The sequence below is a fragment of the Podarcis melisellensis genome (genome assembly GCF_964234715.1).
Source record: "Podarcis melisellensis genome assembly, chromosome: 5".
NCBI classification, from domain to species: Eukaryota; Metazoa; Chordata; class Lepidosauria; order Squamata; family Lacertidae; genus Podarcis; species Podarcis melisellensis.
In genome coordinates this window covers 92,741,570-92,759,771 of record NC_138537.1, presented here as the reverse complement: position 1 = coordinate 92,759,771, position 18,202 = coordinate 92,741,570, and the positions used below count along the sequence as shown (strand labels likewise).

Sequence of the window (18,202 nt, the reverse complement as noted above, 5' to 3'; positions counted from 1 at the left end):
AGCCGGCGGGAGGCGGGGGAAGGAAGACCCGCCCACTCTGTCCGCCAGCGCCGGAAGTGGGCGGCGGAAGGCCCTGAGGGGCGGAGAAGCCCGGGCGGAAGGGAGCAAGCGAGGGAGGCCCGGCTAAACAAGAGGCACTTCCGGGTGCTGCCATGGCGTCGCGAGGAGCTGCGGGGCCCTCGCTGCCGGCGGAACCAGACCGAGCGGAGCCCGGCGGGGACTTCGGGCCGGGTGAGGAAGGGGTCGGGGTCCGGAGCAGGAGGGGATTTCGGCTCCTGCGAGGTTTTAGACGCAGTGGGCGGGGAAGGCTGGCTTGGACGAGGCGTCTCAAACCACCTGGATAAGAATACCGTATATTATTGTATATTGTATATGTAAGAATATATAAATATTCTTGCATATATAAAAATATTATATGTATGTGTGTGTGTGTGTAATGTATATATAAGTATATAGAATATATATATTATAGAATATAAACATATAGGATATATATATTATAGAATATAAATATATAGAATATATATATTAATATGTGTATGTGTGTGTTTGTATATATGTGTGTGTGTGTGTGTGTATAAACACTCCGCCTTTTTTCCTGACAGGGTTCAAGGCAGCTTACAGGTTAAAAAAACCCAAGAATCACGAATGCAGTTACTAAGTGCAAAACTACTATAATAATTCTATCAATGTTTAATGATTTGTTGATAGTTGTTGCCCTACCCCCATTTTTTTTTTAGCTGTTCTTATTTTCAATCTGTAAGCCCAGGTTTTGAGGAAGATGCATTTTTGCATTGCTTAGCAAATTATTACTTGATGCTTAATGGTTTACTATAATAAAACATTAATAGCCGGAGTCTTACGCTTTTTCAGTTATTTCACTATGTGAAATAATGCTTGTTGGGTTTTGAAGGTTTTCCATCTTCTCCATAGTTAAATGAGAATTTCCTTTGATCTTATTTTTTGCTGGACTGTCAGAAGTGTAAAAGTTGTAGGAATCACAAAAGATATTGGCAACTGTTACTATTTTCTGATACACCTTTAACTGTGTAGCTATGCTATTTATGTGTTTCTTAATAGTAGGACTAATAATTTATCAGGCATGTTTCCTTTCCCAACTGCAGAGCAATTAAGTGTTTTCAGTCGTTTCCTGGTTGCCTCAAGTCTTTTGTGAGCACGTTGCTTTATGTAGTTGCTCCCAATTTGTGATTTTGACTTATAAGCACTATAGTTCTCTTTAAAAAAAACAACGAAAAAAGAAATGAGGACTTTTGAATAAATATACCTCCGTCTAACTGTTGCCTCATGAGCAGCACAACCTGATCTGCTGTTGAGCCATTATTTAATTGAAAGTGCTTATCCTGTTCAACTGTGTTAAGAAATTTAATCTCCACAATATTTGAGATAGTTATCTTGATTCTGTCTAGACATTAAGTTTTGTATCAATGATGTATTTCAAAACAATTGTTAGCTATAAAATATATAATTTGGATAGTTTAGTCTAAATGTAAATTAAAAACTGTTAACTGTTTAGTTGTAGGGCCAGCGTTGCCACCAGACTACTATAGTAGTTCCGAAATACATGGTTGTGATAAAAAATGCGCTTCTCCTAATGCACCCGGAGGAACAGTATGGGATTCTGAAGATGACAAAGATTCAAGTCCAACGCCCAGGTTAGTGCATTAGTGTGAACATAGGAAATTGCCTTGTATTGAACTATGGCCATTAAGAGCTGTAATTTGGGGTCTCGAGTGAACATTAACAATCATTTAACATATCGCTCATTTAAAACATCATTTAACATACAGTGGTGCCCCGCAAGACGAATGCCTCGCAAGACGAAAAACCCGCTAGACGAAAGGGTTTTCCGTTTTTCGATGCGCTTCGCAAGATGAATTTCCCTATGGGCTTGCTTCGCAAGACGAAAACGTCTTGCGAGTCTTGCAATTTTTTTCGCTTTTTTCCCCCTTTTCTAAGCCGCTAAGCCTTTAATAGCCGCTAATAGCGCTAAGCCGCTAATAGGGTTGCTTCGCAAGTGAAAAAACCGCTAGACGAAGAGACTCGTGGAACGGATTATTTTCGTCTTGCAAGGCACCACTGTATCGCAATCATTGGACAGACATACAACCATCATGCAGTCACGGCATTAGATCAGAGCTTTCCAAACTTTTTCATGTTTGTGACACGCTTTTCAAACATGCATCATTTCACAACACAGTAATTCAGTTTTACTAGCAAACCGGCAATTAAACCAGTCCCTTTCCAGTCCCAGGAGGAGCACGGGGAGCATTCGTGTAACACACCTACACATTGCAGCTGACACACAAATGTGTCGCAACACACATTTTGGAAAGCTCTGTATGGTAAAGGTATGTCGTGACTTCTTTTTTCAACTTCTGAACCTTTGGCAGGCAAACGCTATGGAGGATTTACTTGTTTCATTTAAAACTGTGCTTCTCAAAAAAAGTTACAGATTTCCTACAACTTCTTCATGGTGTGATAGTTAAATAAGGGAATCTTTGGGGGCTGGTCACAAACTAAGGCTACAATAAATCATAAAATAAAACAAAACAGAATAAAACATTACGGAAGAAAGTCAAATATAAAGTATATATTCAAAGCAACATAATTAACAGGAAACTAAAATATCATCTTAAAGTTTTCAAAATAAAACATTACAAAGGAGGTCAACTACAGAATGCACATTTAACACAGCAAAGTAACAGAAAAAAGTTATCTTAAACATTTCCAAAAAAAAATACTAAAGGAAGTCAAGTATGAAATACAAATTTAAAACAGCATAATTAGCAATATAATATTAATAATAAAAAATCATAAACATATCTGATACTGTTGAGGACCAATCCTGCCAATGGTGGTTCATGGTGAGCAGCGGCTGTAGGAGCTCAGGCTTGATGACCAGGGTCTGCACTGACAGCCAAGATGGTCTGGTCTTTTCATCAGCCTCAGCTTTTGTAGTTGGAGTCAGTCAGGGCCTCGCCCTGTCCTTCCAGGCCAGGTGGAAAAAGGCTTGCAAGACATAGAGCAGGTCTCGCAGCCATGATGGTCTGTTACATAAATGATTTTATTTAGCATTAAAATTGAAAAAAAGATTTGTTTTATATGTATATATTGATCGAATGTATATATTGATCGAAGCATGTAAGTTGTAAAATTAATATGGATATGCAGGACATCATGGATATGCTCACAATTGGCAAATGAATTTTTTTAATCTGGTAAGAACCCCCACCGTTCTCTGAAGTCTAGAGAAGGTTAAGGAGAGTCTCAGAGAGACATTGAAAGCAATCAGATCTTGTTGCTTTCCCAGTCATTTCCAGACTCCCCTCAGCTAGGGAGGTGGGTAGCAATTAGCCTTTGCATTTATTCTGCACTGCCAATTCATGCACTCTGATGTAAAAAGTAAAGGACCCCTGGACGATTCAGTCCAGTCAAAGGTGACTATGGAGTACAGCGCTCATCTTGCTTTAAAGCTGAGGGAGCTGGTGTTTGTCCACAGACAGCTTCCAGGTCATGTGGCCAGCATAACTAAACTGCTTCTGGCACAATGGGACACTGACATAAACCAGAGTGCACGGAAACACTGTTTACCTTCCCGTCGTAGCTGTACCTATTTATCTACTTGCACCAGCGTGCTTTCGAACTATTAGGTTGGCAGGAGCTGGGACAGAGCAACAGGAGCTCACCCTGTTGCACAGATTCGAATCACCGACCTTCCAATCAGCGAGCCCAAGAGGCTCAGTGGTTTAGACCACAGCACCACCCACATACCTTTACACTGATGTATATAATAGTTGACTCTGCTGCTCAGTTGGGAGTATGACTTACTATATAGGCGAGCCATTTATATTATTGAAGTTGCTCTGAACTAATAGCTTTCCAGTGCTGTTACCATGGACATAGAGGACACATACAGGATATGAGATGCAGTTCTTGAAATAATTTCAGGCTTTTCTTTTCAAAGTGTAGGTAATTACTGTTCACATTTTAGTAAATTAAGTGCTTTCATTATATTTGCAGAAAACACAGACGCTATCAGGAAGATGACGATGATGGATTCTTTGGACCCGCTCTTCCTCCTGGCTTTAAAAAACCAGATGAATCCCCAGAAAGGTAAATATCCCCCCCCCCCAAGAATCCACAGTGCCTGAAAGACTGTTTCCTCTTCCTGCTCAGAATCAGACTTTAGTGAGTTAGCAGAACGCTTTATGACCTCTGTATTTCTGTATGTAAAACAACAGCAACACCCCAATCAGCAACTAAATTGTTGAAAACAGACTTGAGGTTGGTTACTCCAGGAAATGGCTTGTCAGGAAACAGACTTGCCATTGGAAAGGTCTTCAAAGATAATCTCATCCAACTTGGTGATGCAGAAATTTCACGGCTGCACCCTCCCTGACAGGTGGCCGTCCAGCTTCCACTTTCAAACTTTCTGCAAAGAAGGGACCACCACCTTTGAAAGTAGTTTGTTCCATTGTTGAATATCTTGTGCTATCGGGAAGTTTTTCCTATGGTTTACTTGAAATCCTCCCCTCTTTAACAATTTGAACCCATTGGTTTGAGTCCTGCTCTCTGGAACAACAGGGTCCAAATTACTCTTAAGTTAGTCAAGGGAAGTAATAGTGCCACTGTATTCTGCTCTGGTCAGACCTCACCTGGAGTACTGTGTCCAGTTCTGGGCACCACAGTTCAAGAAGGACACTGACAAACTGGAACGTGTCCAGAGGAGGGCAACCAAAATGGTCAAAGGCCTGGAAACGATGCCTTATGAGGGACGGCTAAGGGAGCTGGGCATGTTTAGCCTGGAGAAGAGGAGGTTAAGAGGTGATATGATAGCCATGTTCAAATATATAAAAGGATGTCACATAGAGGAGGGAGAAAGGTTGTTTTCTGCTGCTCCAGAGAAGCGGACACGGACCAATGGATCCAAACTACAAGAAAGAAGATTCCACCTCAACATTAGGAAGAACTTCCTGACAGTAAGAGCTGTTCGACAGTGGAATTTGCTGCCAAGAAGTGTGGTGGAGTCTCCTTCTTTGGAGGTCTTTAAGCAGAGGCTTGACAACCATATGTCAGGAGTGCTCTGATGGTGTTTCCTGCTTGGCAGGGGGGTGGACTCGATGGCCTTTGTGGTCTCTTCCAACTCTATGATTCTATGATTCTACTCTCATCATTATAGCCTTTTAAATATTTATAGATTGCTATCAGAATTGCAGAGAATAGTTGTGTCAAATGGATGGGAGGAATTTGGAATAGCAAAGGCTCTGAGTGAGTAGCACTTGCCACCGCAAGCTCCTTGTTGATAACTCCAAAATCAGAAGAGAAAATGTTTTTAGGACCATTATTAAGTGTACTTTGTACATTGTAGCAGCTTTCATTATTTCTCTGCTTTGGAATATGACTTTAAATTAAAATGTAAACTGATTTCTTTCCTCTTCACGAGGCCTGTTATAGGTCCTGCCTTACCACCTGGCTTTAAGAAACCATCAGAAGCTGCTGAAGAAAACATATATTATGCAACCCAGGTGTGTAGAAACAATAATCCTGAAACAACAGATCCTGCTTTTTATTTGTGGAGCATGTTTGGAACAATGCACACACAGACACACACACACACACACACATGCATATACGTACACACTCAAAACCTAACCCCCATTTCTTCATCTGACAAGGTTACATATATGTTAACTCTGTAACACTTTGATTTGCAAATGCCTTGCTTGTTGAGTAAAGTTATATACACAAAATTTGAAACACAAAGGAGCAGGTAAAATAGAAGTTTCACAAGCTTTAAGATGCCACAGGTTCTTCATTCTCTTAAATGTAAAATTTCCTGGAAACGAAAATGTCTGGCAGATGAAAATATATGGTAAGAAAGATAGTTGTCTCTAGTTCCATTCAGATTATATCATGGCCTTATAAAGAAGAAAATGGATGTTATTCCTTTCCCTTCCTTACTTTGCAGCACAGACTGCAATAGAGAACTGCTCCCCCCTGAGCACAGCTCATGATTGGTGTGTACTTTTCCTTCCCACCCAAGTAAAGGATGAAGATCAGGAACTCTGAGACCAACACACCCTGTGTTACCCAGAGTGCAAAGGCAGCTTACGCTCCCCAAATCCCTCCCAGATCTCAGAAGGACACGTCAATCTCTTACCACTCCGAACCTAAACTTTCAGTAGCAAGAACTCCAAGAACTGTCTAGGCACATGGAAATTCTGGAATCCCGAGGTTGGCAAGTGATGAAACCATATTAGAAATAAAAGTTAGGGGGAAAGCAGGCAAAAGGTTAAAACAAAATACAAAATAAACCAGAGCACTGTGGCTCTAAAACTGGCTAATCTTCGCCTTTCCACTGCAATGTAATACTTCTAGTCTATGAGTAGGCAGTGAGAATGTTCAGCATCCCAGTGGTATGCAAGACCCAGTGTGGATTCTGATGCAAGAGCAACTCGGCTATTTAAAGCCTCTCCACTGTCTTTTGAGGGAGCGACCCCACACACTCTGACTGATGATGAGCTGTGGTGGCATAGGTAGACATCTTAAGCACCCTTCTTTCATTGAAGAAACCTAGAGGAAGATACGTCACAGCATGACTTAGAGGAATGGTGGGGGCAAGAGATTCTTGCTTCACACACAACCTTGGTTGTCAGAACACTACATACAGGCAGAGCAATATCAGCCTGGAGAAGAACCGTGTTTGTTTGTTTGGGGTTTTGCTATGGTCAGTTGTACTTCAAGAAAGATCTGTGGAGTTTGTAAACTTGGATAGCTTTTAAAGAGTGTGTGTGCAATTCTGTTTGGTAGGTTTTATTTGCACAGAGCCTAGGACTTGCCAATCAGAAGGTTGGCGGTTCGAATCCCTGCAATGGAGTGAGCGCCTGTTGCTCGGTCCCTGCTCCTGCCAACCTAGCAGTTCGAAAGCACGTCAAAGTGCAAGTAGATAAATAGGTACCACTCCGGCGGGAAGGTAAACGGAGTTTCCGTGCGCTGCTCTGGTTTGCCACAAGCGGCTTGTGATGGCCTGGGATTCCGAGTCTGAGAGCGATCCGGAGGAACCCCAGCCGGCACAGGAGTCCCCGCCTCCAGGGCCGGCTGAACTGGGGCAAGGCCTAGTTGCTGAGGAAACTCAAGAGCAGGCACCAGGTGAAATCATTCAGGCCCCAGAGGTGCTGGAAGACTCAGTGGCTACAGGTGAGCCTCCTCCAGGACCCAGTAACCCTTCGGCCTCTCCTGATCTGCAGAGGCTTAGGGCAGAGAGGCGAAGGGAACTGGTGTCTCCCAGGAGGAGTGCTCGTCTTAAGGCCAAGAGAGGCGGGGCTTCTGGGGGCCGGGACCGCCCCCGGCCTTAGAAGAAGATAAAGGTCAGGCAGCCCGGTCTCAGGTTGCGGGAGCAACGTCGTTGTGAAGTATCTGCTTTACCCAGTCCTTGTTTGGCACTCCCAGTGTGCCTATTCCTCGCCTGGATTCCTGCTTCTGCCTTACCAGTGTTCCTGCTTCCCCGCCTGGATTCCTGCTTCTGCCTTACCAGTGTTCCTGCTTCCCCGCCTGGATTCCTGCTTCTGCCTTACCAGTGTTCCTGCTTCCCCACCTGGACTCCTGCTTCTGCCCTACCTCCGTTCCTGCTGACCTGCCCAGCTCCCTGTTGATCTTGGCCTACGGTAATAATACCTCATCCCCCCTGGGACCAGCACAGTTTGCTCCCGCCACACCCGCACTCCCTCTTTGTTGGGGTGCGTTCGGGAAGATTCAGAGGCCATGGCTGACCAAGCGGCTACATTGTTGGCAATAGCCCAGGAGAACCAGGCCTTGACGCACACCGTGCAGCAGCTCAGTAACGTGGTTGCGGCACTACAGCAGCGTTTGGACGCCCTACCGGCTCCTGGGGCCGACGCCCCGGCTTCTGGCAAGTACCCAGTGGCCTTGCCTGAGAAGTTTGATGGGGCTCCGGCCAGCTTTCCCATGTTCCTTGCCCAGGCCAAGCTGTATATTCAGGGGCGCGCCCGGAACTTCCCCGACGACCGCACCAAGGTGCATTTTTTGATTAGTTTGTTAAAGGACCAGGCGGCCAAGTGGGCGTTGCCGCTGCTCAGGCAAGACTCCCCCTTGCTGGCAGACTACGGGGGGTTTTGCAATCTGTTGGAGGCCGCGTTCGGCAACCCTTTGAAGGGGAGTCAAGCCAACCGGGCGATTCGGCAGTTGAGACAGGGCAAGTCCAAGGTGGCCGCATACACCACAGAATTCCGGCTGCTGGCACAGGACTTGACCTGGAACGACTCTGCTCTTCGGGACCAGTATCTCGAGGGGCTTTCAGATGAGATACTGGACCAGCTGGCCACAATGGAACGCCCCACCACGCTAGACGCTCTTATTCAGCGGAGTCTACAGATAGACGATCGGCTAGAGGACCGGCGTCAGGCTCGGGGCCGCCGGCGCCTCCAGTTCTCGGCCCCGGGGTCCACCAGCAGCCCCACAGGCCCAGCTGAGTCATTGGAGGAACCCATGCAGCTTGGGGCAGTGCGGCCACGCCTCTCCCCCGCAGAGAAGTCGCGGCGTCGGGAGGGGAATCTATGTCTCTATTGTGGCGGAAGCGGACACTATGCACGATCCTGTCCTGAGAAACCGCCAACCCCAGTAGCTGATGGCCCTGGCTCCCTGTGGTCCCAAACAGCACAGAATGGGACCGCACCAATCGAATTACAACACCTTATGGTTCCGGTACATCTATACCCTCCAGGAGGGCCATGGATTCTTACCCATGCCCTGGTGGATTCAGGGGCAACCCGCTCTTATATGGACGCTGCTTTTGCTGCCCAGCATCGGGTGCCACTTCGGAACAAGCCAGAACCGGTACAGGTGGAGGCAATCGACGGACGGCCACTGCGTTCGGGCGCCGTCACTCGAGAGACCCAGCCCCTGGTCCTGTGCCTCCAGCAGCACCGTGAGATGCGAACTCTGGATATTGCCTCCATGCCCCGGTTCCCCCTGGTGCTTGGGATGGACTGGCTAGAGGATCACAATGTGCAGATTGATTGGGTCAAACGGACTGTACACTTCCCAGACCCCAGTTCGTCTGCTGAGACTGAGGTGCTAGCAGCTGCGCCCACTGAGGAGGCTGCTGCAACGCTCCCCGCGGAGTACCGGGACTATCACGACGTGTTCGAGGAACGGGGGGCAGACCAGCTGCCGCCGCATCGGTCCTTTGACTGCGGCATAGACCTCCAGCCCGGAGCGCCTCTACCGGTGAGTCGCTTATACTCGTTAACAGAGCCAGAGCGCGAGGCTTTGCAGGACTTCTTGCGCAAGAACCTGGAGCGAGGGTTCATTAGACCTTCTACCTCGCCCACTGCTGCGCCAGTGCTCTTTGTTAAAAAGAAATGTGGGGAGCTCCGCCTTTGCCATGATTACCGGGCCCTGAACAAGATTACCATCCCGGACCGGTACCCCTTGCCCCTTATTTCGGAGTTACTGGAGCGGGTGCAAGGGGCGCAGGTGTTCACCAAGCTAGACCTCCGGGGAGCCTACAATTTGATTCGGATCCGCGCCGGGGATGAGTGGAAGACAGCATTCGGGACCCGGTACGGACAGTTTGAATACCTGGTTATGCCCTTTGGTTTGTGCAACGCGCCTGCTGTGTTTCAACGGTACATCAACCACGTATTTCAGGACTTGCTAGACAAGTACGTGGTGGTGTACTTGGATGACATTCTGGTTTACTCTCGTGACCCGGCGTGCCACGAGGGCCATGTCCGGACCGTGCTGCAGCGCTTGCGCGAGCATCATCTGTATGCAAAGCTCAGCAAGTGCGAGTTCCATCAGCAGTCAGTGGACTTCCTGGGTCATCGACTCTCACCAGGGGGGGTGCAGATGGATCCTGGGAAGGTGGCAGCGGTTCGAGAATGGGCGGCACCTCGGAACCGCAAGGACCTACAGCGTTTCCTGGGGTTCGCCAACTATTACCGGACCTTCATTGCGGATTATGCTCACCGCACCACCCCGTTGACCCGGCTTCTGCGCCCCAAGACGCCGTTTTCCTGGGACAAGGAGGCGGAGGAGGCATTTCAAGGGTTGAAGGCCTGTTTCCAGAGAGCGCCAATCTTGCAGCATCCGGATCCTTCTCGACCCTTTGTGGTAGAGACTGACGCCTCCAGTACGGCTCTCGGTGCCGTCTTGTCTCAGCAGCACGAACCGGAAGCGCCACTCTTACCCTGCGCCTTCTATTCCCGCCAGCTCCTTCCAGCGGAGCGTAACTATACCGTGTGGGAGCGGGAACTGCTGGCCATCAAGGTGGCCTTTGAGGTTTGGCGCCACCATCTTGAAGGAGCAAGACACCCGGTGGAGGTGAGAACCGACCACCGGAACCTGGAATACCTCCAGACCACCCGCAAGCTGAACCAAAGGCAGATCCGGTGGGCGTTGTTCTTTTCCCGGTTCCAGTTCCGGATCCGCTACATCCCTAGCTCCCAAAACCAGAAGGCGGATGCCCTGTCCCGGAAACCTGAAGACAACGCAGACACGGTTCAGCAAGCAGCACCCACCACGATCCTACCACCAGCTGCATTCCTGGCCACCCAGGAGGTTGAGCCACTGCAGGCTCGGGTGCGGGAACAGCAACGGGTCGACGCTTGGGCCCAGGAACGACTCCGGGAACTGGCCGAAGGATCATGCCCTCAGTATCCAGGGCTGGTTTCGCATCAGGGTCTTCTGCTGCACCACGGGCGCCTGTACATCCCACCAGGGCCGCTGCGGGCTGAGGTTCTCCGGATGACCCATGACGCTCCAGCGGTGGGGCACTTTGGGCGGTATCGGACCACCCATCTGGTAAGCCGTGAGTTTTGGTGGCCCCGCTTGAAGGCTGACGTGGCTCGCTACGTCGCTGGTTGTGACGTCTGCAGGCGGGCCAAGGGGCCTACCGGGCGACCCCCCGGCCTTCTTCAGCCGTTGCCGGTTCCACCACGTCCTTGGCACACAGTTTCTCTAGACTTTGTAGTGGAGTTACCCCCGTCTCGTGGCTGCACCTGCCTTCTAGTTTTCTCCGACCACTTCACGAAGATGGTGCACTGTGCCCCCTGCCCATCCATACCCTCAGCTAAGGAAACCGCGCAGCTGTACCTTCAGCATGTCTTCCGCCTGCATGGCCTACCTGAGCGTGTAGTATCCGACCGCGGCGTTCAGTTCACGTCCCGGTTTTGGCGTGCTTTGCACCAGGCCCTCGGAACAGAGGTCTGTCTCTCATCTGCTTACCACCCACAGACTGATGGCCAGACAGAACGGGCGAACGCGGTACTGGAACAGTACCTCCGGTGTTACTGCAGCTACCAGCAGGACGACTGGGTCGACCACCTAGCATTGGCGGAGTTCGCTTATAACAACGCGGTGAATGCGTCCACCCAGCAGACCCCGTTCCAAGCCAGTTATGGCCTTCACCCACGGTTGTTTCCGGATGTGCTGCCGGCATCTGCGGTCCCTGCGGTGACAGAGTGGCTTCAGGAGCTCCAGTCCCAGCAACAGCTGTTGATGGAGCAGCTGCGCCAGGCCAAGGAGGCGTACAAGGTCCAGGCCGACCGCCACCGCCAGGTGGGGCCGGAACTTCACGTCGGTGACTTGGTATGGCTCTCCACTCGCCACCTCCACCCTTCTCGACCTTCGCGGAAGCTGGACGCCCGGTTCACCGGCCCGTTCCCTATTGTGGACCAGGTCTCGCCTGTGGCATTCCGTCTCCAGTTGCCAGCAAACCTGAAGGTTCACCCGGTATTCCACAGGTCCCTTCTGAGTCCGGTGGCCCCACCCGACGAGTTCCACCCAGACCGTCCCCGACCGCAGCCAGTTTTGGTGCAGGGAGAGCCAGAGTACGAGGTGGAACGCATTCTGGACTCCCGATACCGCAGGGGAAGGCTGCAGTATCTCATTGACTGGAAGGGGTATGGGCCAGAGGACCGCTCCTGGGAACCAGCGGTCAACGTCCACGCACCTGCCTGCATCCGGGAGTTTCATGCAGCGTACCCCAGCAAGCCGGGTCCGGGCCCTCAAGTGAGGGGGGGGCCTGGGAGGGGGGATGGTGTGATGGCCTGGGATTCCGAGTCTGAGAGCGATCCGGAGGAACCCCAGCCGGCACAGGAGTCCCCGCCTCCAGGGCCGGCTGAACTGGGGCAAGGCCTAGTTGCTGAGGAAACTCAAGAGCAGGCACCAGGTGAAATCATTCAGGCCCCAGAGGTGCTGGAAGACTCAGTGGCTACAGGTGAGCCTCCTCCAGGACCCAGTAACCCTTCGGCCTCTCCTGATCTGCAGAGGCTTAGGGCAGAGAGGCGAAGGGAACTGGTGTCTCCCAGGAGGAGTGCTCGTCTTAAGGCCAAGAGAGGCGGGGCTTCTGGGGGCCGGGACCGCCCCCGGCCTTAGAAGAAGATAAAGGTCAGGCAGCCCGGTCTCAGGTTGCGGGAGCAACGTCGTTGTGAAGTATCTGCTTTACCCAGTCCTTGTTTGGCACTCCCAGTGTGCCTATTCCTCGCCTGGATTCCTGCTTCTGCCTTACCAGTGTTCCTGCTTCCCCGCCTGGATTCCTGCTTCTGCCTTACCAGTGTTCCTGCTTCCCCGCCTGGATTCCTGCTTCTGCCTTACCAGTGTTCCTGCTTCCCCGCCTGGATTCCTGCTTCTGCCTTACCAGTGTTCCTGCTTCCCCGCCTGGATTCCTACTTCTGCCTTACCAGTGTTCCTGCTTCCCCACCTGGACTCCTGCTTCTGCCCTACCTCCGTTCCTGCTGACCTGCCCAGCTCCCTGTTGATCTTGGCCTACGGTAATAATACCTCATCCCCCCTGGGACCAGCACACGGCTTAATCATGCTGGCCACATGACCCGGAAGCTGTACGCCGGCTCCTTCGGCCAATAAAGCAAGATGAGCGCTGCAACCCCAGAGTCGGTCACGACTGGACCTAACGGTCAGGGGTCCCTTTACCTTACCTATTTATTTATTTATTTATTTATTTCACCACTCTGGGCAGCTTCCAACAGAATATTAAAAACACAATAAAACATCACACATAAAACACTTCCTTAAACAGGGCTGCCTTCAGATATCTTCTAAAAGTCAGATAGTTGTCTATTTCCTTGAGATCTGATGGGAGGGCATTCCACAGGGCGGGCGCGACCACCGAGAAGGCCCTCTGCCTGGTTCCCTGTAACCTCACTTCTCGGAGTGAGGGAAGCGCCAGAAGGCCCTTGGCGCTGGACCTCAGTGTATAAAACGATACTTAAATTTACCCCTCTACAACATCTTCCAAGTAATACACAATGAAATAATGAAATATAAAACTGTTTAAGAAAATAAATAGCAAGATTCAAACACCCTGGCCCAATAGGATTGGTGTTTCTGCTGAGTAGAGCTCTGTGACCCTGGAGGGTAGCAACAAGGAAGTGTGTCTTTAACCTATCCTTGCAGGATGCACTGTGTAACTAATGGTACCTGTGGAAAAACCATTGCAGTGTTTTGAGACAAGGATTTTGCTTCTGCACAGTGGGTCACTAAGCTCTAGTGATGTACTTGTGTAGTTCAAAGAGCCTTATCACTGAGAGATGCTGGAGGACTTAGTCATGCTATGTAGTGCCATGCCTGGTTTCTGGTAGGCTGGATTTCTGGTCATCGCCCAAAGCAAACCTGCTGCTTTACCAAGTTATTTCCAAGTTCTTGGCCTTCAATTTCTGTAGGCCAGGCATGTCCAAAGTCCGTTTCAGGGGCCTAATCTGTCCCGCCGGTCGATTTAATCTGGCCTCCGTGGCAGTATATGTCCCTGGATAAAATCCTAATAAAGTGGTGCCTCAGGTTACAGATGCTTCAAGTTACAGACGCTTCAGATTACAGACGCTTCAGGTTACAGACTCCACTAACCCGGAAATAGTACCTCAGGTTAAGAACTTTGCTTCAGGATGAGTACAGAAATTGCATGGCGGCAGCGGGAGGCTCCATTAGCTAAAGTGGTGCTTCAGGTTAAGAACAGTTTCAGGTTAAGAGTGGACCTCCAGAACAAATTAAATTCTTAACCCGAGGTACCACTGTAAAAGCTCGGCAACTTCAACCCTAAAAAATACTCCACAACTTTGGTGTAAAATTGTAAAAAAAAGCTCAATAACCTCCGTCGGCCCTCACACATGTTCACTTCTTCAAATCTCGCCCTCTTTGAAAAAAGTTTGCTGTAGGCCCAGGGATGACTGGCTTGAAGCATGGCTTCAAATGTTTAAAGATAAAATTTCTGTTGCTTACGACTGCAAAAAGGAAACTGTGTCTTCTCCACAATTCAAAGCAGATATTGTGTTTTCCACAGCAGCTGCCTAAAATTCCCTCATACCTTGTAAACAGGTTTGTCTGCTGGTATGTTCTTTATTCCTTTCACTTGTGCAACACTTTTCATTAAAATAATAATAACGAAGAAGATTTGGCTAAAACCCATACATTTGGTTTTTAAACAAATACGCAAATTGAGCTACTTAGAGTAATTCATCATTTTGCCACATCTTGGTTTCTGGTAAAGAGAGTTACATTGGCCTTAGGCGAAATACATGGGAAGTGAGAGATGTAAGGAATGTATTAAGTAGACGAACAAGATACAAAATAAGTATGTTTATTTTGAGAAATACAGGGTTGATGGAATTTATTTGTATTTCATGTTGTAATAAAGAGTACGGATAGCAGCGAAGAGGAGGAAGACATGATTGGCCCAATGCCTGCCAAAGGACTAGTAGAATCCAACACAACTAGAGAGATTGAATGTCGAGCTCAGAGAATGAAAGATAAACTTCTCGGTAAAGATGTGAGTTTAATTCCTGATTGTTTTATTTTTAAGCCTCGTCAGCTTTAGGCGTGCTTCTAATTTTGTTGGTCTACTGTTTAAAGGATGGACCCAAACAAGCTAAAAGAGAATCTTGGATGACGGATCTACCACCAGAACTCAAAAGCTTTGGACTCGGTCCACGGACATTCAAAAGAAGAGCTGATGACAAATCGGGAGATAGATCCATTTGGACTGATACCCCGGCCGACAGAGAAAAGAAAGCCCAGGTAAGTCTTTGTTTGCTCACATGTCCTATATACACACAACTCTGGTGTACACACGGGACTCTTTGCTTGTGCGAGGGCATCTTCAGTCACAAAGAGACAGCTGCACAGTTGGAGGAGCTGCATGTGCATATTGCTTTGGAACCATTCTGCTTCGTAAAGCAGAACATTTAATTAGGCTCAGGGCCTAGGATGCTGGTCTTGCCAGCATTGCCGAGGTGGCAGCTGCCATTAGCGGTGCAACTTCAGTACAGGGGGGAAGCCAGGCAAAGGGCTTTTGAGGGACAGGGAAGGCGGCTGGATTGCAGTAGAAGGATTTTGTCTTGCTTTTAGACACATCCAGTTTTGCCCCTGCGAAAGGCTGAGCTGGATGAATCTCTAGCCAGAATTAAGATTGCCGGAAGAAATATCAACAACCTCAGATATGCAGATGACACAAGCTTGATGGCAGAAAGTGAGGAGGAATTAAGGAACATTTTATTGAGGGTGAAAGAGGAGAGCACAAAATATGGTCTGAAGCTCAACATCAAAAAACGAAGATCATGGCCACTGGTCCCATCACCTCCTGGCAAATAGAAGGGGAAGAAATGGAGATGTTGGGAAAGGTGGGAGGGCACAAGGAGAAGGGGATGACAGAGGACGAGATGGTTGGATAATGTTCTCGAAGCTACCAGCATGAGTTTGACCAAACTGCGGGAGGCAGTGGAAGACAGAAGTGCCTGGCATGCTCTCGTCCAGGGCATCACGAAGAGTCGGACACGACTAAACGACTAAACAACAAGTTTTGCCCCGCTTGCCTTACCCACGGTACCACGGTAGCTGTTGTGAAATAAGTCCTCGGCTTGGGTCGCATTTGCTACGAGATGCAACTGTAACATGGCTGCTCTCACAGAACATGCCCCCAAGAGTCCTGTGCTTTGTTCTCAGTGCTGTGTGGGGAGTCCAATGTGGTGTGTCCACTCTGCTTCTTTGCCAACCTGACCAGATGTAAACAAAGTTGGTCTGGAAGCAGCACGGAACACTAGCAGCCGGGTGTCTTGACATTGCCACACTCCTAGCTGTTCTTTAAGCTACAGAGGCTGGAGAGAGCGGAATGGAGGAAAGGAGGAAGGACAGAGGCTGAACAAGAGTCATTTGTCTGGGCTAAATAAGCCCAGTGGTGAGCCAGAAACCCGGCAGCCTTTCCAGGATTGCAGAAGGAGCGAGGAGGATTGATGGACTAGGGAGAATTGCAGTGTGAGCATTTGCACTCTAGATGACACTCCAGGATAGCATTACGTGAAAGGGTGTGGGGTAAACAAGCATAACAGAAAAAGCAACATCAGAGATAAGAAAAATGCCAGCGGCCCTATGATGAACAAGGCTTCTTGCCTCCTGAAGTATGAATAGAAAATGGAACCTTGGCACCCCCTTATTCTGAAATGAGAGAGGTGGGGCTTGCAGCATTCTGAGAGTTTTAAATGGGAGAAGTATCCCAACCTGTTAATCTAGATTGGGTGCTCTGCACTTATAGAGTGAACATGCCTGAAAAGAATGGCTGGTAATTTCCTTGCATTAAGAAGCAGATTTATGCTCCAGACAGATCGATTTAAGTATAGATAGCCTTTGGTGCCTGCTAACCACTTGTTTATTTGTCAGGAAGCGCCAGATGCGAAAAAGTCCATCAGTAAGGATGATGCAGAAGTTCTCCTGTCCGAGAAAGACAAAAGACTGGTTGAGCAGTTGTCTTCATACAATGTATGTATCATTTCACGTTTCCCCTCTTCCTTTTCCTCTTTAGTGATGTTTCTTTCAATGGGAATATATCTAATACAACTTTGATTATGAGTTGGCATAGAAATGCCATTTATAAATAGGTAGAGAAGGACCCTCAATGATCTTTTATCCTTGTGTGGCCCTTAGAGGTTTGTTAGAAATCCTTATCAAACAGCTTGTAGAAATACAACTTCTTTAAAGGGCGATCTTGAAATTGGAATGGAGAAATGGCAAAGGAAGGATTAACCTGACGTTCATTTGGATTCTTGGTACTTATTTCCTTTGGGTCTACTTTAAAAAATTTATAAGTGCAGTGGTGTCCTATACATGTCTACTCAGGAGTAAGCCTCAGTTCACAGAGACATCCTCCTAGGTGAGCGAGTGTAGGATTGCAGCCCTTTGTTAAAAGGTCTCCATTCTTATCTCTACTTTTCTTCAGCCTGAATAATTACTGTAATAGTTTCCAGCTGAGTTGTTTTTTCTTCTTCTTATCAAGGACTCCCAGAGATCTGAATCTCTCATGGATTTGCATCAGAAAAAACTGAAGAGCAAAGCCGCTGAGGAGAAGAAGCCGCAGGAGAGGCGGCCATTTGACCGTGACCAGGATCTCCAGGTCCATCGCTTTGATGAAGCACAAAAGAGAGCTCTCCTAAAGAAATCTAGAGACTTGGGCACTAGGTTTTCTCATGGCAAATGCAATATGTTTCTGTAATGTAAGCAGGCAATGATAGTGAAGTATAGTTGTGTGCTATTTAAAAACATCATGTAGTAGTACTATATAATAAAACATCTTTTTTGTATATACAATAAATGTATAAAAAGCTTTTTAAAAATAGGTCAGAGTTTTATAGCTGGTTCAGGACCCCTTGGGGTTTTTTCCAACACGTTATTGAAATTAATAGGCCTATTATGATCAGTCAAGTTTTAAATAGTCATATGCACTCTCCTATATGGATTTCGAGGGAAGTAATTGGCTCAGATTCCTCATTTGTTTATGGAGCCATTCAGTTTTAATTGACAGAAATATGTCATATTTCAGAATTTGAAGTTTGGGCCTAATAATGAGAAATGGAATTGGGCAGATAATGTGAATATTGCCATAATTACTTACGTGTATATTTGACAGGAGGGTAAGTAAAGCATTCTGTCTTTCTATACCCAAAAATGTCTCGGCCTATTGTATTTTATAGAATCTCCCATTCTTGGATGAGGTAAGCAACTGTGGATAACGGGGGCAGATTTGTTAATTAGACTGGAATTTAGTAGAAAAGGTATTACCAGGGCATTATGCTTCTAATAGATGGGTGAAAAAGATGTTGACCTTTTCCTATAAATGGAGTGCACTTTTCAAACTACTTCTCTCTGGATCAAATACAGT

The 18,202-nt window shown here is 47.9% G+C and overlaps 1 protein-coding gene across 1 annotated transcript; it reads left to right on the top strand.

Annotated features, from left to right (window-relative positions):
* The first annotated feature begins 77 nt into the window (after positions 1 to 77).
* GPALPP1 (GPALPP motifs containing 1) lies at positions 78 to 17,989 on the top strand. Its single transcript, XM_081911860.1, has 8 exons — positions 78 to 231; positions 1,535 to 1,673; positions 4,042 to 4,134; positions 5,465 to 5,546; positions 14,693 to 14,824; positions 14,908 to 15,072; positions 16,708 to 16,806; positions 17,321 to 17,989. Exons 1-8 carry the CDS (start codon positions 153 to 155, stop codon positions 17,534 to 17,536), a joined length of 1,005 nt encoding a protein of 334 aa, XP_081767986.1. The 5' UTR covers positions 78 to 152; the 3' UTR covers positions 17,537 to 17,989.
* The last annotated feature ends 213 nt before the right edge of the window (positions 17,990 to 18,202 follow it).

What these genes read in the sequence shown, in the direction of transcription:
- GPALPP1 (XM_081911860.1), top strand. Translation starts at nt 153, where the DNA reads ATGGCGTCGCGAGGAGCTGCGGGGCCCTCGCTGCCGGCGGAACCAGAC. An exon ending in GATTCAAGTCCAACGCCCAG is followed by an intron (nt 1,674 to 4,041) that starts GTTAGTGCATTA and finishes TTATATTTGCAG; the next exon opens with AAAACACAGACGCTATCAGG. An exon ending in AGCAGTTGTCTTCATACAAT is followed by an intron (nt 16,807 to 17,320) that starts GTATGTATCATT and finishes CTTCTTATCAAG; the next exon opens with GACTCCCAGAGATCTGAATC.